At 36.2% G+C, this 22,394-nt stretch overlaps 1 protein-coding gene across 5 annotated transcripts in view; it reads left to right on the top strand.

Moving 5' to 3' along the window:
• Positions 1–22,394, top strand: part of dmd (dystrophin) — a 148,658-nt gene that overhangs the window by 27,290 nt on the left and 98,974 nt on the right. For all 5 annotated transcript variants that reach the window (XM_052126402.1, XM_052126398.1, XM_052126400.1 and 2 more), the window contains exons 11-24: positions 1,688–1,869; positions 2,016–2,166; positions 2,468–2,587; positions 3,872–3,973; positions 4,260–4,367; positions 5,689–5,868; positions 6,661–6,833; positions 8,065–8,188; positions 9,706–9,793; positions 11,211–11,452; positions 15,580–15,760; positions 18,017–18,162; positions 20,359–20,571; positions 21,353–21,466. In XM_052126402.1, the coding sequence (XP_051982362.1) occupies positions 1,688–1,869; positions 2,016–2,166; positions 2,468–2,587; positions 3,872–3,973; positions 4,260–4,367; positions 5,689–5,868; positions 6,661–6,833; positions 8,065–8,188; positions 9,706–9,793; positions 11,211–11,452; positions 15,580–15,760; positions 18,017–18,162; positions 20,359–20,571; positions 21,353–21,466 (2,124 nt within the window). The remainder of the gene's footprint in view (positions 1–1,687; positions 1,870–2,015; positions 2,167–2,467; positions 2,588–3,871; positions 3,974–4,259; positions 4,368–5,688; positions 5,869–6,660; positions 6,834–8,064; positions 8,189–9,705; positions 9,794–11,210; positions 11,453–15,579; positions 15,761–18,016; positions 18,163–20,358; positions 20,572–21,352; positions 21,467–22,394) is intronic.

The raw sequence follows: 22,394 nt of genomic DNA on the forward strand, positions 1-22,394 counted from the left end.
GGATCAATTCAACATTATAACACAACAATTAAACATTAGCTTTGTCTAACTGAACAAATAAACACTAGTTTTGTTAGATTGAAAATGTGCTGCTTGATGCATTTGCCAAGTAATTTATTGGTCTTAATGCTATAGAAGTTGCAGAAGAATACAAGTACATGTTCTTCCAACAAATCTGGTACTCTACAAATTATACTACATGGCTAAAAGTATGTGGAAACCCCCTTCAAATGAACTGGTTTGTCTATTTAAGCTACACCTATTACTAACCAACCCAATCACATGGGAAATCAACACGTTGCTTCCAAATGTTCATGTGCTCTGAAATCGACTGCTTTTTGCAGAATTCTGACAAGTGGCATCCTCCATCTGACATTTTTGCATCAATTCAAATGTGTGGCAATGACAAATTTCTGTCTGGATTTACTGATAGCACGTTATGTGAACAACTTTTGAGACACGGGTTCTGGTCCCGTGGAAACTTTTCCGTGGAAATGTTTTTTTATTCTACTTACGGTTAGGGTAGGGTTTTGGGTTAGAAGGTATGGTTAATAAAATGTGTATTCCTGTTAACTGTATTACATCTAATAAAAACTCGCTTTTGGCGCCACTTTGTGGACATTTCATACAGAAACTGGAGCTCAAGTGTGCCTATACATTCAACAACACTTCCAGCTTTGGCCACTTGGGCGGTGGTTTGAATTTTGGGAAGCACAGACAGATTTAAGCAGCAGAATTTCGGCCTTCTGTCATTGTACTAAAAGGTGCATGACACCAACCATACACTCCTTCAGTTAACAGTCCTGTGGTACAATTATTCAGTACCTTATATCTGATCTGTATAAGACTTATGTTGCACACCTGTGTGTGATATATAGTAAAGATTCCAAATTTGGACAGGTGATTAATTTCTCAGGTGATTTTGAACCCAGAGGGTGAAGGATGCAGTTGGAAATATTTTAGGATTAAGATGTATTATCCATTAAGAGATGTGGGCTGTTATTAGTAACTCAGATCTGCACATGACCCTTTTGTTTACTCTCTCGGAATAAATCAGCTTATTGCATGCAGTGATAAGATTTCTCTATTCATGACAGATGGTAATTAATACAGTTTTGCCTCAATTTCATAATTTAGTATATTGAAAAACTGTTGGTCTGGGAGTCAAAGGATCAAACTGTGACTTGAATCTTTGGTGTGGGTGTGAATTAAAATGTTGTCTTGGGAAGGAATATTAAAAAGGCTCAAAGAATGGCATGATATAATGAGCCACAAAACACAGGATAAAAGTGGAAGTACAGACTTATTTTTTGTACATAAGGAGAGTTGCAAAAATAAACATTGTTTCCAAACAGCTTTCTGAATACCCAACCAGGGTAAAAAAAAAAAAAAAGGGGGAAGAGGGTGTATTGTTGAAGTTTGTAAAATGGCAGAAGTCAGCTAAACGCCTTTTAATCGCTTGCAGCACATTTAACTGTGCTAGTCGAGCAATTGCCATTATAATTAATGGGAATGCTAACAACTAGCTCTTTCTGGGCATCATAGCCCTCCTTGGTATCATCAACACAAGAAAGAAAATTGCCATTTCATGTAGTTTGACATTTCTTAACAAACTCCATTATGTCAAGGATTGCAAATGTTTAGATTTAAACATCTTACCATTGCACTTTCTGTGCTTTGTGTCCAGGGCTACATGGTGGAGTTAACGTCTCATCAGGGCAGCGTGGGACGAGTTCTGAAAGCAGGAAGTGTGTTGTTGTCTGGAGAGCAGCTCACTGATGATGAAGAGAAGGAGGTGCGGGAACAGATGAATCTACTCAACTCGCGCTGGGAACATCTGCGTGTGGCCAGCATGGAGCGACAGAGCAGGTGCTCACATGAATGCAAGACAACCATTAACTTGGCTAGGAATATAAACCAGTAACTCTTTATAGAAAGAGCATACCTTTGCTATAACAAATTAACTAGCCCTTCGTTGTATGGTTTGTTGACTGATTCTTTTGGATCTTTTATAGGCTTCATGAAGTTTTGATGGACCTGCAGCACCAACAACTGAAGCAGCTCTCTGATTGGCTGGACATGACTGAAGCTCGAATTAAAAGAATGGGCGCACAGCCATTAGGGCCTGATCTTGATGACATAAAACATCAAATTGAAGAGCAAAAAGTATGATCTGTAATTGTTGTAAAATGTTATAAATTGTAATTTATTTATTTTTTCAATTCATGCACAGCTTAAGTTGAATTGTGTAATTTTCTTAGGTGTTTCGTTGAGCTATCAATGTTTTGAGATTACCAACCAGCCCAACATTGGCTCAAACAATGTTCGAGACTCATCACTATTTTAGCAAATTCGTTGGGTGCAGATATGACACACTTCAGTTATAACAATTGAAGAAGATTTGTGCAAATGCATCAAATATAATAAGAATTGTCATTATGGTACCAACTGCTGTATGTCCAAACAGCTCTTGCAGGAAGATCTGGAGCTAGAGCAGGTGCGAGTGAACTCTCTGACTCATATGGTGGTGGTAGTAGATGAGAACAGTGGTGATAGCGCCACTGCAGCCTTGGAGGAAAAACTGCAGGTAAATATCAGAATGTTTGCACAAGTCATGAGCAGTCTAATGGCATTACGACATGTTTAAGGGATTAAAGCACAATATTTTAGTGTATTATGTAGAGTAGTTTAGGCTGTCAGAAAACATTGCAAATGCGTTAATTTGGTTAGGGTTTGTGAAAGTGTCCAAAAGTCGAGAGGTTTAACCTTTGACCAATGATAATTTCAGAGAGGTGAGTCCAGTTGTGTTTTTGGTAATATAATACATTGTGTCCTGGCTTGAATTCAAATTGATATGGCTCTTTCCACAGCCTCAACAACTACATGAATCTTACCAAGGCTGTAAATTTGTCTTGAAGTCCAGTCAACCTTTATTTATAGAGCACATTTAAAAACAACAGAAGTTGACCCAAAGTGCTTTACAGATCAAACAAACAAAATATATAAAAACTGATTTAAAGACTGATTTGAAATTAAAAATAAAAAATAAGTAAAAGCATTTAAATAGAACATCATGTATGCACTTCAACCTTTTCAATGATCTATTCAAAAGCCACAGAATAAAAATAAGTTTTTAAAGAAGATTAAAAAAATGGCTAGTGCTGAAGCTGACCTCACATGGAAAGGGAGCCTACTCTAGAGATTAGGACCTATCACAGAAAAGGCACCGTCACCCTTAGATCTATAGCGTCAATGAGGAACATTGGTGGGGGGTTGCACCTATCACAGAAAAGGCACCGTCACCCTTAGATCTATAGCGTCAATGAGGAACACTGGTGGGGGGTTGCACTTATCACAGAAAATGCACCGTCACCCTTAGATCTATAGCGTCAATGAGGAACACTGGTGGGGGTTGCACCTATCACAGAAAAGGCACGGTCACCCTTAGATCTATAGCATCAATGAGGAACATTGGTGGGGGGTCGCAGCCAGAGTGTCCCAACCTTTTTTCTTTTTTTTTGTCAGCTGAACCCTTACGACCTAAATGATATACTTGAAGTCCCCCTGTAATCCTAACCTATTGATAAATATAAGGAATTTATCTATATCTTTCCATGATCACATGCAAAACATTTCTAGCATTATTTTTCTTATTGCTGTTACATTTCAATGATCCCTATTTATTTAATTTAACTCAGCATTGGCATTTCTATCAGAATCTCCACAAGGGATTTGCAAAACCATGCTACAAGCTATCAGTAGTGTAAAAATGTCACAAATGACACACCAAAGTAGTTTTCTGCAATATAAATGGCAGAGAGCACTATGTTTTGTTTGCTTAAATTGCAACACCCTCATATTTATTACACAGAGTCTAGGAGAACGATGGGCAGCTATCTGCAAATGGACTGAAGAACGCTGGATGCTCCTACAGAAGATCCTGCTGTGCTGGCAGCATTTCACAGAGGAACAGGTAACGTATCTTTTCCATTACATTACCATTGCACCAACAGAAGAAATACAAATTATTGATGGGATTTTAATTGCATGCTCAATAAATGCTCTTAAAATGCCTGTTGAATCATGCTTGTTAAATGGCTCTAATGTGAGCATGTCTGGGGGACCATAAAGTGTTTAAAGATCTCTTTCCTCAAGAGTGTGACTATGATAGCATCACAAATGCTTAAAAGAAAAAGGAAAGGCAGCAGTTCAGAAAACATCCCTCAATCTCTCTTTAATCCACTGTGATTGTTTTATAGCTGCTGTTTGATTCTTGGCTCACTCAGGAGGAGGAGTTAGTTTACTCTATCCAAAGCAGTGGCACAAATGATCCGAACGAAGTGGCCGCAAATCTCCGGAAGCTTGCGGTAAGTGGTCAGATACAGGACAGACTTATCCTGTCAATAACTAAATCAATACCGACCCTGTTTACTTTCTTAATGTATGTTCCTGGACTTATTGATTAATTTGTACATGCTATTCTAAAGATATAAATATATTCTATCTTTGTAATCTTTCATAAACTATAACAGCTGTCAATCGATTAATATTGTTATTCTAATTAATTACATAATGTGCTGATTAATTAATACAATTAATCGCATATAATCAATATTTGCAGAGAAAAGCCTGCAAATAAAATGTATTCTATAAATAATCATAAAATAATCATAAATAATTATATTTAAATCATATTCAACATAATAAATATAATAATTCAGATAAATAAAATACATTACACTGTGGCAGATGAGTGAAGCATTGATTAGGCAATACAAAAAGTGGCTTTAGAAGGCAATAAATGAGTTATTTCCATATCATTGAACATAAGCCTTCCATTGAACTGCAGTCCATGGTAATCCATTTTGCAATTGAACTCATCAAACACCGCATTTTTAGGAAGCTGTGTCAAGTTAAACATAGTTTGAAACTAGAAAAATGCATGTTAAATCGTTCAACAGTGTGTGAACGCTCAAACTTATAAAGTCAGTAAATGTTGTTTGTTTTCTGTACAGCTGGGCGTTGCCTGTTCAGCTGGAGTTGCGCTTACTGCCCCCTGCTGACTGGGCCTGAAAAACATGAAGTGTTATTTTTAATATAATTTATTGCACTGAATTAACACACTAAATAATCAACCCTAATCAAAATGTAATAACTTGCTCCACCTCTGAAACGTCTTTAGTTAATAATAATAGTTTACAAAGTAAATTAATGCTGAATAACATTAATGTAATAAGCATTATGACAATAATAGCAAATAACGATGCTCTTAAAGGGTGAACTTGACCTTTAGCCTCTAAGCCCACGTTTCACAATCTAATAAATTCCTTATTGATAAAATCAAGTCTTGTCCTGTAATTATTTTTTTATTGGATATCCTGGATCATTTTGAAATATGTTACATTACAGAAGTAAAATGCATTACAAATGCGGTTTCATGTTGACTTTAATGGATTTTAGAAATATTTGAGCATCTGTTATTAGTTAAATATTTATGAGACTTTTGTTTATGGGCAATGGTTTCAAGTCAGGCTTTTAAATAATTAATCAGAATCCAGTGCTACCATTAAATTGCTGATCTCCATTGGGTTGTATAGATCATATTTGAGAGCAAATGCCCTCATTGGATGACTATGTTGGATGGCTAAACATAAGCGATGTAGGTTTACAAAGAATTATATTCCTCAGATATTAAAAGCAGACCTGGAGTTGAAGAGACAGACCATGGATAGGCTTTGTTCCCTCGTTCAAGATCTGCTCACCAACATTAAGAGCAAAGAGGCTGCTGGGAAACTAGAGGCGAAGTTGGAGAGGTTCGCCCAGCGCTGGGACAAATTGGTGCAGTCACTTCAACTCACCAGCACCAAGGTTGTTATGCTAATGTCATTCCATTTACTGTGCCTCATCCTTTCTGCAATACTGTTCCATCTATTTCGATTTCTTTGCAAATTTTCTATGGCTTCCTGCATAGTGCTGCCATCACTCAGAATAAATGTACTCCTTGTTCTGCATCTCACTTCCTCTCTCTTTCATGCACACAAAAGAATCAGGGGGGAATTCACAAAGAATGAATTGCGCCCACTGATATTGCGGTTTATTTGCATGTGCTGTCTGCATTGTTTTAGCTCCTGATTCACTAAAGGAATTATGCAAATCAGGGAACAGCGCAAGCACGGCCAATGTTGTACTGAATGCAATTTGTGCAGCGCAATTTCCCATCTTGTGGATCAGTGCTAGATTGTGGAGGATGCTGCAGACTCTGCTGTGTCTAAATTGCGGAAAGTATACAACTAACTACAGTGCATCTGTAGATAGGCCCGGTTATAGCGCTCAAATAATTTGATCATTAATTGATAAATTACCATTCTAATGATCAATTGTATATGTATGCAAATATCTCATTACTTTACAATAACATTGAGCCTAATTCAAATGGAAAAGATGGCTTGTTTGCAGAATGACAATGACTTTATTTAAATACATTGTAGCGCTATTTCAGCACATTTAGCACCTGCTGAAAATTCATGGCAAGTGTTTTGTGAACAAGGCGAGTGTTTCACTGAAATATTGTGTGCTCAAGTGGCGAACTGGTTTGTGAAATGCCCCTCAGACTTCTGAACAATTACTCAAGCATGTCTTTCCAACTTTCGATCCTCTTAGTTTTCAACCATTGTCACCACATCCCAGTCGGAGCTCACACAGACAACCATGGCAACTGTCACCAAGGTGACCACGAACCAGAAAAAGATGGTGAAGCATACTAAGGAGGGTCTGTCTACCCCTCCACCTCAGAAGAAGCGACAGATTGTTGTTGATTCAGAACTAAGGAAAAGGTGAGCTTATATTGCTTAGTTTCGTCCGAAGTCACTTAATGTTAAATTTAAGAAATTGTGCTATAAGTCAATGGCAGATCCATCTATGAAAACAGCAATAGGAGACTTGCTTGTTGGGAAAGCAAGCATCAGTATTACAATTACTAGTACCTTTTTGAACAAACCCTTAACCCAAATATTATAGTTCACTCAAAAATGAAAATTCTCATAATTTACTCACCCTCATGCCATCCCAGAAGTGTATGACTTTCTTTGTTCTGCTAAACACAAACAAAGATTTTTAGAAGAACATCTCAGCTCTGTTGGTCCTTACAATGCAAGTGAATGGTGACCAGACCTTTTGAAGCTCAAAATAATCACATAAAGACCACATAAAAGTAATCCATAAGACACCAGTGGTTTAATCCATGTCCTCAGAAGCAATATGATAATTGTGGATGACAAATAGATATTTAAGTCCTTTTTTACGTTAAGTCTCCAATTTAACTTTCACTTTCACACAAAAGCTAAAGTGAAAGAAGATTTATGAACAAAAATAACTTATATTGAACTATTTGTCACCCACACCTATCATGTAGCTTCTGAAGACATGGATTTAACCACTGGAGTCATGTGGATTACTTGTATGTGGCCTTTATGTGATTTTTGGAGCTTTAAAGGTCTGGTCACCATTCATTTGCATTGTAAGGACCAACAGAGCTGAGATAATTTTCTAACAGTTGTTGTTCGTGTTTTGCAGAAGAAAGTCATGCACATCTGAGATGGCATGATGGTGAGTTAATTATGAACATTTTTCATTTTTGAGAATGAGAATATCCTAGAAATTGAAAAACAATAGCAATGCCCTATAACAACTCAGAACACCCTAGCAACTGCAGAGCATTTCTCAGGTAACAAGCATTTTGGCATGGTTTGCACAGACAAGCAGCACTCTTCTCAAAATGTTAAATTCTTGTTCTGTAATGTAGTATCGAATGACACTACTTTTGAGATCATGGAGCCAAGATATTGGTTCATGATTAACTTTTCCACTCAGATAAGAGTTTTTACAAACAGCAAGAGTGAAACTGCATTTCAGAGTTTGGAAATTATACAGAATTACAGTGCCTGGAGTGCTTTGAGTAGAAAATGCTAATTATTGCCTTAGTACCAACAACATTCGAATGAATAATAACCAAGCAAACAAGAATATCTAATTTATTTGGCTGTTTTCTCATTTATTTCCCTCTAGGTTTGATGTGGACTTCACTGAAATTCACAGTTTTATGACTCGGTCAGAGGCTGTTTTGCAAAACCCAGAGTTCTCCATCTCTCGTAAAGAGGGCAGTGTGGCCGACCTCTATGAGAAAGTGCTGGTAGGGGATTACATTAGAGTAATATTTTATGATTACATTGACATGTTCTGATGACAGTAATTGAAATGAAGAAATATTGCACTGCCAAAAGGTCCTTTTGGTTGAAATAATTTAATTAGGTTTATACGTAAAATACAGTAAGGGAAAGAAATATGGAATGAAGGTAACAAGACCAAATACACAAGTAAAGAAACAGTTCACACAAAACCTTTTTTATCATGTCGTTCAAAATTCGTAGGACATCCTTTCTTCCCCAGTGTTGAAGAATGAATGGTCAAAAATGACATAACAGTATTATAAAAGTAGTCTGACTTGTGTGCTATATTCCAAGTCTTGAGAAGCCATATAATGGTTTTGTGTGAGGAACAGACTGAAATGATATTCACTTATGGAGCTTTTTCTTTTTTTGCCATTTTGAATTTGCCCCAGTGTCCACAAAAGATGTGTGGCCTGTATACTCTAAATTATGACAGAATTATCATTTTTGGGTGAACTATTCCTTTACTAGCTAATAGTATTTTATTATATATAATTTAGATAGTTTACGAAGTTATTGATGATGCAAAGTTTTTAATAATAATAGTAGTATTAAAGGAATATTCTGGGTTCAATACAAGATTACCACAAAAATAATTTAGACTCAACTGTCCTTTTCTATAAAAAAAAAAAGCACAGTTAGGTACTTACAAAGGAAGTGAATGGGGCCAAATGGCTTATCATTTTATAAAAGCACACATTAATTCCTCTGTTAAAAATCATGTATTATTTGAGATGTAAAGTTGTTTAAATTGTCATTTTGAAAGTTGTTTTAGAGTTTGTTGACATTACATCGTTATGGCAATGAAGTTGTAAATTGGAAATAACTTTACTCAGAAAAGGTTAGTAAGTGATTTTATCACACTAAAATCATGTAAACACGCATTTATACATTTGGCAGGTGCTTTTATCCAAAGCAACTTACAAACGAGGAAAATATAAGTGAATCATCTTAAGGAGACAGTGGTACGAAAAGTGCCATACTACAAAGTTTCACTAGCATCAGAATAGTATTCAATATTGTTTACGTGTTGTTGCTATACTTTTGAAATAGTGAGTATTTTAACATTTACGGATTGGCCCCATTCACTTTCATTGTAAGTGCCTCAATATGACCCATATTTTTGCTGGGGTATTTTTTTAAAGAAAAGGAAGGGCAAGTGAAAATTATAATGTTTTACATTTTTTGTAATCAATATTATGCCACAAATGCTGTCAACTGAGCTTAAATTGTATTGAACACAGAATATTCTTTTAATGCTAATTATCATTAATAATCATTTCAAAAGTGTGAAGTATCCAAACAGCTTAAACTTAGAAACATTACATACTTCACACTTTTGAACTTATTATTATTCTTTCATATTTAAATACATTTAAATATATATCCTTAATATATTTATTCAAACATGCATGTACTTTTTAAAATGTGTTGTATTAGTATTTTGCTGTATGTGATGTATTCTCTCAATCATCTTTAGGCAATTGACAGGGAGAAACCTGAGAAGTTCAGGAAGTTGCAGGAAGCCACTCGCTCAGCCCAGGCTTTAGTGGATCAACTTACCAGTGGTAAATTTAGCGGTAAACTTAAAGTCGGCATAAAACGGAAATTGCAACAATTTTTCTTCAATATTGTGACGCATTTCTGAGTGAAGCGTCTTATTGAACAAGAAAAACATGTAGGGCGGGGGCTTGATTTTATCCATCGTTTGTTGATTGGATTTTGACCAATAAATCTTACATAGTGCAGCTTTAAAATACAACTCTTCATTTTTGCATGTGCTGCTTTGACTCTTGCAGAAGTGGGGTTAAATCTGTCTAGAAACTTGACTTAAAGCAATAGTTTACCCAAAAATTTAAATTCTCTCATCATTTACGCACCCTCATGCCATCCCATATGTGTATGACTTTCTTTCTTCTTCTGAACACAAATTAAGTATTAAATATCTCCGCTCTGTTGACCTGTAAATGCAAGTGAATGGTGGCCGAAATCTGAAGTTTCAAAAAGCAGATAAAAGCAGCATAAAAGTACTCCAGTCTGGGTAAGAAACAGGTTTATAGTCCTTTTTTACAATAAATCTCCACTTTCATTTTAACATCTAAAAGTCACATGTGGTGCCTGTTTAGTTTCACTTTCATATCTTGTGAAAGTGAAAATAGAGATTTATAGTTACAAAGAACTTAAATATTGATCTGTTTCTCACCGACACCTATCATATCGCTTCTGAAGATATGGATTAAACAACTGGAGTCTTATGGATTACTTTTATGCTGCTTTTATCTTCTTTTTGGAACTTCAGATTTCTGGTCACCATTCACTTGCATTGTAAGGATCAACAGAGCTGAGATATTCTTCTAAAAATCTTCGTTTGTGTTCTGCAAAAGAAAGAAAGTTATACACATCTGGGATGATATGAGGGTGAGTAAATGATGAGAGAATTTAAATATTTGGACGAAATATCTCTTAATCTGCAGCCAACCTTACATACGTCAGCAGAGAAGAGTCAGTCGTATCACCTGAAGAGCAAGCTATGACAATTTAAAGATTACGAGGTCAATTTTTTTTTAATTAAATAAAAAATATGCATGGATGAATCGTTCATAATGAGAACAATAACATGCATCAATAAAATAAATAGTCAATTTTGAATTCATGCTGACTTTAAGTGTGCTTACTGTACATTTAAATTCAAATGCCCCAAAATGAGCTATCAGTCTTGTCCAATTCCTATAATTATTTCTTATAAACTAGCCCAAATTTAGCCCCATCTTGTTTGCAAGGTACTGTCATAATTTGCACTTTGTTGCTAATAAATGCAAAAAATTGTGCATAATATCAGGTTGATTAATAATAGATGGATATGTACATATCTATGGGGCATTTCGCAGTGATTTTGAAATTCTAAGCCTTTGGCAGCTTAATAGCCTAGCAAATGCTGTTTCAATATGCATGAGTCTCATTTGTTTAATGGATCTTTTTCCGAAGATGGCCAGAATTCCGAAGACATCCAGCAAGCTGCTCAGCAGCTACGTGCTCGATGGGTTGACTTCTGCGCTCTCCTGGCTGAAAGGCTGGCATGGTTGGCCTACCAGACCAAAGTCCTGGCTTTCTACAATCTCTTCCAGCAGATGGAGCAAGCTGTGGTGACCGCTGAGAACTGGCTGAAGGTGCAATCGCCTCCCGCGTCCGAGCCAGAGCCCCTGAGGATTCAGCTTGAGCGATGCAGGGTAACCACCGATGTCTGTGCCCGTGCATGGGGTCTTGTTCCTCCTTAGATTTGTCTTTCAATGTATGTTTGTTCTGTGTCCATATGCAGGGCAAAGTCTGTCTTTTCCTGTGTCTGTTCAGGTAATGCCCTTCACCAACTGCATGTGTTAATATAATCGTATTATCTTACGCAAAAACTTTAAACATGCAGTGATGATGATTAGTAGAATGCATTCATGCACAACGTTAATTTAATTATTCCCGATAAATGACATTCAGTTTTATGATTTTGAAAGTATGACAATATGACAAACAAAGTGGAGATTTTGAAACAATATGAGATCAAAATGTACTATATTTGTTTTCGTAATACACATTGTTGGTCTTATTTCCAAAAGAAAAAAAAAAGTCAGAACTTTCATCAAAACTCGATCTGCCTCTGAAATAGCTTGAGCAAGCCCTATAACTTTTTTCAACCCCTTCCATCCATCTACCTGGTTCCATACTGGTTTGTAAAGCCCATTTTCATGATCCAGTCAGTTCCCTTGACGTTGTGTCGTTGTAGTGACACAAGGGGTCTCTTCCGAGAGCCTTGCATACCTCTGAACTTGAGAAAAGGCCAATGTCAAGTTGGCAGACAGAATTCGCATGCCCCGCCCCTGGACATACGGGTATAAAGAGGAGCGGACGGGCGAATGTCAGACAGATTATTTTCTTCGGAGCTGAATGGGACGAGACCGACTCAACCCTGAGGTTGTAGAACCTAGCACAAGGTGTTGGGTGTTGCCCAGCCCGCTGCTCTGCAGATGTCTGCTAGGCAGGTGCCATGGGCCAGTGCCCACGAGGATGCCACACTTCTCGTAGAGTGTGCTCGAACTCGCGCCTGGGCACGGCCTGAGCACGGCCTGGGCACGATAGGCTAGGGAGATAGCATCAACGACCCAATGAGCTCTGTTTGGAGATAGCATTCCCTTTCCTGGGCGCTTTGACAGCGCTTCTCTCATAAAAGAGTTTCTATGACTTCTCTGAAAGAGTTTATTTCTCTCTAAAAGAGTTTGTTTTCTGGTAAAAGAGCAACATACACAAGCAGGTGTTGAACGTCCTTTTCAGGACGCGTCTTTATAAAGATGCCCTTCCGCCGCTGTGTAGTTCCTGGATGTGGCCGGATCTAATCTCGCCAGATCCAACAGTCATAGACGCTGCCTCGTGTGCCTGGGTAGCAATCACACCGAGGCAGCGTTTGTGAATGGTTCATGTTCTTACTGCGAGGACATGACCATGGCAACGTTTCTCAAAACGAACCACTGTAATGCGCCGTAACCGTATTCTCGGCTCCTCAGTGAATACCTGTCTGACATTTTCTCGCCCGCTCCCCTTTATACAGTATTTCAAGGGGCGGGGCATGCAAATTCTGTCTGCCAACTTGACATTGGCCTTTTCTCAAGTTCAGAGGTACGCGAGGCTCTCAGAAGAGACCCCTTGTGTCACTACAATCGACACAACGTCTAGTTCCTTCCATCGGGGAACGGAGGTTACAACAGTAACCGTGAAGTTCTTAATGTATAAAATCAAGTCCCGTATTTTTCATTTTCTTTGAATATCCTGTATCATTTGGAAAATCCTCAGATTACGTGAGCAAAATGGTTTGTGAACAAATTTTTATGAAGATTTAGGGTTACAAATGAACCAATTTCTTTAATGTGATTTTACAATGTGATTGCATTTCTCAACACCTACAAATTGACATATTTATATTCATATATGTCATATAAACTTGTGGTGGATATATACATTTAATTTAATTAATGTATATATTAATTGTGAAATGAGTAGTGATGCTTACACTGCAGATTTGCTATCAGGTCCAATATGAATCCTTTAATAACAGCCTCTTTTCAAACCCTGCATACCTTGTAACAGGTCTATGCTAGTCCAACCTATAACAAAATTTTTCAAACTGAGTTTTACGTTCCACTTTCTATTTTTGCTGAAGTTTCCTGGTGAAATTAAAAGTAGAGGCGCTACAACACATGTGCGTTTTATTACCTTTCACACAAATCAAGGGTACTATGGCTGATTATGAATTTATAAACATTTATTTTTCATGCTATTACTCGCACCATGCTATATTATAATGTCAAAACACTTTTACTCTAACATCATTTGAAAAATTATTAAAACGCTTATATTTCATGTTGAACTTTCTTTTCAAACACTATCGTTTAAGACGTAGGTTTAAGGTAAGGATGTCTGTTTTGTCCACCTCTCATATATCGTTAAAGACACTATTGGCTTGGTTTAGTTAGGGTGGTATGTTTACTCATTAAAATATCCATATAATATTTATCTTAAAAATCTTGCCTGCTTGCAACATAATTTCACTTGCTTTTGGCACCCCCCACTGGACAGTTCACTGGGAAACTGCAACTAAACGTGTAATGAAGCATGTAATTTTGGTTTGTAAAATGTTACCATTGATTACCAATTCCATTAATCATTACATGTCTGACTTAATGGTGACTCTGGATGGCTTATGCGTTTTACTAAAGTTTTCATGTAATTTAGCTGTAATGGCAGTAATTATATAGGATGATTTGATTGAAAAAATAACCGATTTTCCTTGTCTGCTGGCTGCGGACTCTGTTTAGTGGGGTGGACATTGCGTGTTAGACTGATGAATACAATATAACAGGCCAAAAGACAAGCTGTATGATATAAAAGGTTTATCGATCAAAGCTCTGCAGGTTTAAAGTCTACGGCTGTCTTTGTTCATCTATTCTACCTTTTCATCTATGAATATCTACCTGACAGCTTTCAGTATAAATGTCTGTCTCAGATCCTTGTTTCTATAATGTGTCTTTCAGTAGAGAAATGTCTCCCTAAAGACCTTGAGTTTTTTGATGAATAAACCATTGCATATAATCAACTCATTTCTAACTATTTCTTAGGTTTTGTTGAATACCCTTAATATTGAACAAGTAATAATAATATAATAGTTAATTATAATGATGGGATATTAAGGGATATCCTTATAACCATAGGCGGAAATCTTGGGGGGGTCAGGATCTGAGGGTTGTCCCCCCCTAAAATATCATAAAAATATGTGTATTGTAAATAATATAATGATATATTCTTAAAATAATTAAGAAATAAAATAATACAAATGCAAATGGGGCAACAACAAAAAACCCCTTCAAAAATTGCTCTTGAGAATTTTTATGTTTATTGTCCCCCCAACATTTTGATGAAATTTTCGCCCCTGCTTATAACATGTTAATTTAGGAAATTTAAATATACAAAACTTACAGGTTTTGAACAAATTAATATAATATTATTATTATTATTATTATTATTATTATTATTAAGTATTTGTGTAACACTATAATATTTATTTAGTCATTTTACACTTACATTTATTCATTTAGCAGATGCTTTTATCCAAAGGGACTTACAATTAATATTTATCATATTAATGTAGTAATATTAAATATACAAAAATATGTAGGGGTTTCTCTTAGCAAATATTGATATAGGGGATTATTTGCAATTAATCTGATTAATTAATTAGCACATTATCTAATATATTATATTATTTTGTTATTGATTGACAGTCCTAATAATTATAATAAAAAAACAATAATGTGTTAATACAATAATATTGTGTTAAATACATGTAATAATAATATAAGTGTTTTGTAAGTGTAATTAATAAAAGTGTAGTATTACGTAAGATTTAAACATTTTATGGGAATGTCTAAATCAGACAGCAATAATGAGCTTTTACTATTTTTTTATTAGATTTGTCAAGAGATTTTTCATTGTGGTCTATAAGCAACATATTATCAACAAGCTTTATATACTGTACATTTGATTAAAATACAGACAATGCATTTAAGATTTTATTGCATTTTTGTTATTGTTTTATTTTATTGTTAATACATTTGCCTTGACACATAATGTTCAGCTCAGCATTTGAATCAGTATAGACAGGAATGCCTAAAGTTATGCATAAAAAATGGTCGTGTTTATGATGACTACTGGTGCTGAGGTGGGACAGCAAAAGATGAGGTCAATTTTCCTGCCAGTATTTGTGTCAATATGTCACTTATCTTGAAACGTAACGAGAATGGTTTATTACCATTCACAGGATGAGATCGCTCGCCTCTCTGCTCTTCAACCACAAGTGGAGAAGCTGCATGAACAACTTCAGGAGCTGAGACAGAAAGAAGAGACGCCCGTCCTCTTTGATGCCGACATCTCTGCCTTCCAAGAGCACTACCACCATGTCCTTGAGGACCTGAGGGCCCGGGAACGACAGCTTGTTCTAGGTGAGGGATGCTTAGTGCTGGTCTATTTGTGGTGATGTAGACGGAGTATGTAGTAGCTCTTGTATTTAGGATTTAAACTGCAGTGTGGTCTGGTGTGAATATGTTTGCCTCTGAGCTTGCAGCATTTTCATAAATCTTTAAAATCAACAAGCTTTTCTACCCTATTATTCTGTACAAGCGTTTGTAATTGTCATGGCCTTGTTCTCATTTTTAAGAATTCTCTGCCTGAGAGCTAAGTGGTGTCTTGTGAGTTTCTCTGAGAAAGTAAAGACCAACAGTTATTCTTAAAGCTTGTGATATCAGACACAGGCTGTTCACTTCTTCCACTTTATCTTTACAGTTCTCCACATTTACAATAATAGTAAAGTCATTGAAACTATTGTGTTGTGAAACATTTAAACAAATAAAAAGTATCTTAAATATCAGCTTTTCCAAAGTAGTCATCCTTTGCCTAGATTTCAGTTCTGTACACTCTGGGCATTCTCTCAACCAACTTCATGAGATTGCTGTGGCCCTTGTTGGCTTCTTTTCCTTAATTTACAAGCTCAGCTAATTTTTCAATAAATATAAAAAAATATAAAGAACTAACTAAATACATTTATTTTTATTTAAAGAAATACATATTGGCACAATTTATATTTCTCTACAAAATAATTTTAGACATTTAGTCATAAGCCTACAGGTCAAAGGTTTTAATGTTCATGAAAAGCATATATTCAGTAAAGGGTGTCCATACTTTTGACTAGTAAAATATGTTAACCCTCTGAGATCTGAGCGTGACTGCTGTGTGCATTAATCCATTTCTCTTTTTGATTTGCACACGGAGCACCTAATAAACATAAAAACATTTATGTAAAAGCATTCTAGAGCAAACAGTTTTCCTAAAAATGTATGTCCACATATGTGGGCATCAGGACTATTATACTATAAAAGCAAAATAAAACTATGCAAGTAAAATAATACTTGATGACTTTTATGTCAAACTGTTTTTCTACTTTGGCAACAAAATCTCTATGTTCTCTCTTTGCACTGTCAAACAAACAAGTGGTAGTCAGTGCTGAAGCATTTTACCAATCAGAAATTAACATAATTAATTCTGATACAAGTAATGACCAGCATCATCCAATCACTGCCAATCATGTTAAAATAAAATTATACATTATAAATTCTGAATCTATGTACTGATTACCATTGTCCTATATCTGCCAACCATGTTGAGTGGTTCAAACATCATCTGCAGCCTGAAACAGAACTTTTGATAGGAAGTTTGGATTGAATGCACTTCATAGGAAAGCTATAGGATGCTCTCTTGCTCCCTATTTAGTGGATGACTTATCCTTCAGTGTGCTGTCTGTCTGCGCTGGTCTCAGAACAGTTAGAAATAAACCATAATTTAATTCTAACTCCATATAAAGCCTCTGAAAGCAAAACATTTTCTCAATGTATAAATTAACAGTAACTATGATTCCTAATGAAAACCTTGTGTGCCATTGTACACATTAGTGTACATTGTGTTTAGCAGTATGGCGTTTTGTGATAAATCGCTCCAAAAAAAAAAATAAATAAATCAACAGGTTTCAATGTAAAGACTTAATTAGGTTTCTAACCAAATTATGTTTTGTTGTGTCTCTCATAAGACAAACTCAGCTGTGATCGGTGCCATGTTGTTTTAACACATGACTCTATCTGTCGAAATGTAACCATTAACTGACAGCCCAGAGTCTCCTGGACTGAGATCAGTCGGTTTAAATTAAAATAAATTATGCGTTGCGTATTGCGAAGCCAAAATACAATGTCCACGCTTGTGGACGTGGGGTCGCATGATGTTAAAACTTAGCTGAGAGCTCATACACTCTTATTTGTATATTAAATAATTATCCAAGTAGCCAAAATATAGAATAAATTACTATGCAAATAGGTAGGGAATGTGTAGAACTTTGTAAGTTATAGACAGGGCTGGACTGGTAATCTGTTATACTGGTCATTTATCTGGTGGGCCGACTCACTTTGGGGGTGGATCAGGGGTGGACTGGCCATCGGGAGAACCGAGCGGCCCGGTGGCTCGGCCGCGAAACGTGCCGAATGGGCTGCGATAAGCAAAAATGAGCCGCAGTGCCATGTAAAATCCCGGGCCAATTTCTCTTCCCAGACAAACTTTTAGACTTTATATGGAGTTTTGCTGGTTCCATGCAGACCTGCACATGAGCATGTGTCTTCAACCTGTCCATTGATTTCTCTTTTCTTTTCTCATGTTAGTTCAGTCCAGTCTTCCACCAGCACGTTATAAAGAGATAATGGCAGCGCTGTTGGCCTGGCTGCAGCAATGTGAGAATAAACTAGCCATCCCCTCCACTGCAGTCACAGAGTACCCAGTCATGGAGCAGAGACTCAAAGACATCAAGGTCTGTTTTTTTCCATAAAGATCGATAAGTCCATTTATAGATTCACTAACCATTGTTCTTGCAAAGTAACCATCATTTAATTAGTATTTATAGTAATACCATAGTAACCACAGGTAAAACCGCAGAGGGGTTCTCATTACAATGATGATCAATGTAACTGTGGAGTCTACAAAAGCAAACTATGGAATTTGTCATATAGTTGTAGAGGGGGTCCTGGGTAGCTCAGCGAGTATTGATGCTAACTACCAACCCTGGAGCCGTGAGTTCGAATCCAGAGCATGCTGAGTGACTCCAGCCAGGTCTCCTAAGCAACCAAATTGGCTCAGTTGCTAGGGAGGGTAGAGTCACATGGCCTCCACACGCACTACGTCTCCGCAGTAATGCGCTCAACAAGCCACGTGATAAGATGCGCAGATTGATGGTCTCAGTGGTGGAAGCAACTGAGGTTCATCCTCCACGGTTCATCCGGGAATTGGGCATTCGAAATTGGGGAGAAAAAGGGGAGAAAATCAAAAAAAGAAACCGTAAACACAAGGGCAGCTAGTTAGTATTACTGCACTCACCAAATCTACGACATTTCCATTAAAATACCATAGTTGCTGTCAGTGTATGATTTTTACAATGATTTCGGGAAGGGGTATTTCTAATTATTTTTAAGTAATTTTTAGGGTGCAGTCTGTTACAGTTTGTCCTGTGCAAACCAAATTTACCAACCTAGTCACATAGAATGAATGTTACTATAACTACATTTTAGTTATAGTAACAATTAGTTTTATGTGCTGCTTTCTACATTTGCTGTAGTTTCCTGGTGAAATTAACAGTAGAGGCGCTACAACAACTGTGTGTTTTATTCACTTTCACACAAATCACAAGTACTATGGCTGATTATGACTTTATAAACACTTATTTTTCTCTCTATTACTCACTGCTATGTTATGATATCGAAACACTTTTACTCTTAACACATCATTTGAAAAACTATACATTTTAATACTTGTGTTACAGACCCACCTACAGTACATTTACTGACATTTTACAACATGATTAGCTTCCACTCTAGCTCACCTGACAGAGTGCTGGACACAAAATGACATTGTTGCTTCAGTAAATGTGTTCACCTCTCATTTATCTTTTAGGACATTATTGGTTAGGTTTAGGCTAAAGTTTTAGGTTAGGGAGGTACGTTTTACTCATTAAAACATCACCTTGAAAAACCTTGTCTGATTACAACATCATTTAATTTGCTTTTGGTGCCCCTGTTGGGATGTTTCACTCGGAAGCTGCAGCCAAATGTGTTATAAAGTACGTAATTTTGGTTTGCAAATATGTTGCAATTGTCACAATTTCATGAGATCAGGCTCAAATGCCCCATCTAAAAGGGGGAGTTCACCTCAAAAAAATTATTCTGTCATCACATTAACGCACACACATGAGGTTTTAAACCCTTAGACAAAAAAGGATATGTTTGGCAGAATATTTTCTAGAGTCATGATTCTGTAAAATTATGCAATTTCTTTTTTCTTATTTTTTACGTGTAATGTGCTAATTGAAATAAAGTAATAAACTTTGTCAGGGATTAACTTTTAAATCAAGGGGAAATATTTGATTGATTTTCGGGGGCATTTTTTACCTTTATGTGGGCATATTTTTTCTAACTCTCAAGAAACTCTAAGAAACTCTCATCTGTTTATGTCAAATACTTACATGTATTTGATTAATTAATAAAAAGTATTTAAATTATTAATATAAATTGAGAATGTATTAACTCTTGCCTCCACATTTAGAATTTCAGGGCATTTGGTGGGATATTTGCCCCGAGCCCCCCTAAATTTCTGACCCTGTTGCTAAATAATTACATAACTTGTGTTTTGAAAATGTATATAATATATTAATACTTATCTTAACGGAAAGCCCACCATTAACTAACTGTTGCAGTGATTACCTTCTGAAAGCACTTCATAATTCGCACTCTGGTTACAAATAATGTAACTATAATACAATCATGGTACATTTTATAACAAATTTGTTTTACTACTATTTTGTTTTTCATTTGTTAAACATCCCAAAAATATTCAGTGTATAACGTTACATTTTTTTTTGTCATTCAGAGCATTCCTCATTCTGAATATTTAACTACTATATCTGTGCATGAAAATTGCTTAATGCACATTGAATAAGTCCCACAATATTTCGTAGGCAATTCAAGCAGCACAGAAGGAGCATCAGAGTGAGGTGGATGACCTCAATAAGATGGCCGATCAGGTGTTTCAGAAAGCACCACCGGAGATCTGTCAGAAGTACCGCACCGAACTGGACAATGTGATGGTGCGCTGGAGACGCGTGTGTGAGCAACTGGAGGAGAACATTCATAAGCTGCAGGATCACATGACCAAACTACAGCAGTTCCAGGCACGTGCTGCTGAAACAATATGCTGAACAGGCTTTTCCTTTAATTACACTGGCCCTAGTTTCCCTGTAGCAGCTGCACTTCACCGATACTATACTAGGTCATTTCCAAATAGACTGTACTTTATGCTAAGTAAGGGATAATGTACAGTCAGGCACAAAGTAACCACCAACAGGGTGATCAGGCAGTCTTGTATCACTCTAAATGGGTTTAATTGCAAATATGACCTGCAAAACTAGCGAAAGGGATGGTTCACCCAAAAATTTAAATTCTCTCATCATGGATGACCTCATGCTATCCCAGAAGTGTATGCTTTTCTTTCTTCTGCAGAAAACAAACAAAGATTTTTAGAAGAATATCTCAGCTCTGTAGGGCCATACAATGCAATTGAATGGTGATTAGAACTTTGAAGGTCCAAAAATCACAAAAAGTAATCCAAACAACTCCAGTAGTTTAATAAATGAAGCGATGCAATGTATAAATCCTTTTTTTACAATAAATCTCCACTTTCACTTTCACAGTCGGAAATGAATGTGGATAGCACATTTAGATAATTCGTTTTGGGAGTATTTTATGAGGTTCATAATGATAAATATCATGGGCCTTATTTTAAGAGCACAAATGTTAAGTGTAAGGCAATGCCTTAAGTCATAAGTGCAAAGTCAATGGGCATGGCCATGAAGTTTTGATATTTTTGTTCAAGCAAGCATGTATATATATATATATATAATACAAAAATATTGTATGCATCCTCTAATATAGCTTCATTTCATCATTTGGTAGAATGACACAAAGACCTTGCAGAAGTGGATGGCAGAGGTTGATGTTTTCCTGAATGAGGAATGGCCAGCTCTGGGAGACGCTGAGGCCTTGGAGAAACAGTTGGAACAGTGCACGGTGAGGACACTCTTTATTTATTTAGCAATAAAACTAACTTTACACTCTCAAACTTGGAATAGAACTGCTGATGCCAAACTGATCTAGAGCATGATGTGCTAAGGGTAATTTCCATGAATAGGAGACAATTTGGAGTCCAATTACTTTTTTTTAAACTTAAGAGGCCCATAAAAAAATCCCATATTTTTTGTTGTGAAAACTTGTAGAAATCTTTATTCTGGCCTGTCCCACCCCAAACGTATTGACCTTCTCAACTCGATTTAACAATTAAATCATAAAACCAATAAACTATTCAGGTTCATGTAAGTAAAACATTTTACAGTAAATAGTTTTATTTTATTTATGGAAAATATAAGTTTATCAGTAACTACAAAACCCCCAAAATTTTGTGATATGCAATGTTGTTACTTTACCTATTCTGACATAGTGTTTGCTTATTTATTTATTTATAATTGTTTTCTATAAAATGTTCTTTTAATGTTTAATGCTTGAAAATGTAAAAATCAACAAATCAGGGTTATAAACTGTATTTAAACATGTCCCAACCTAATATAAAATGATCAGAAAATAAGACCGCTAATTTATATTGAGTTTGCACTCCTTAAATTGACAGTTTTCTAGAAACTGTTCTTAATGTTAAACACCTCCTATAACTTGTGTGGGGGAAAAATTCATTTTAAGAGATTCAGGTCCTTTATACACCCTATTTGTGGAAAGTGCCAGTGGTCCAAAAACTAACCATAAGTGTTTTTCATGAACATGGCACAAAAATTTAAATTCAGGAGAGAGCGCTTCTTATTCAGAGGCGAAGCGTAGCCTAAATTAAAGCATTGGTCTGGAAGAGAAGGAACTGTTTCTCATTAAGATGAAATCTGAAAAAAATTTGTTGTTGGGAGTGCTGCTAATATAGCCGCGGCGGTAGATGAAT

This window comes from Xyrauchen texanus, chromosome 5, assembly GCF_025860055.1.
Source record: "Xyrauchen texanus isolate HMW12.3.18 chromosome 5, RBS_HiC_50CHRs, whole genome shotgun sequence".
In the NCBI taxonomy this organism is placed as follows: Eukaryota; Metazoa; Chordata; class Actinopteri; order Cypriniformes; family Catostomidae; genus Xyrauchen; species Xyrauchen texanus.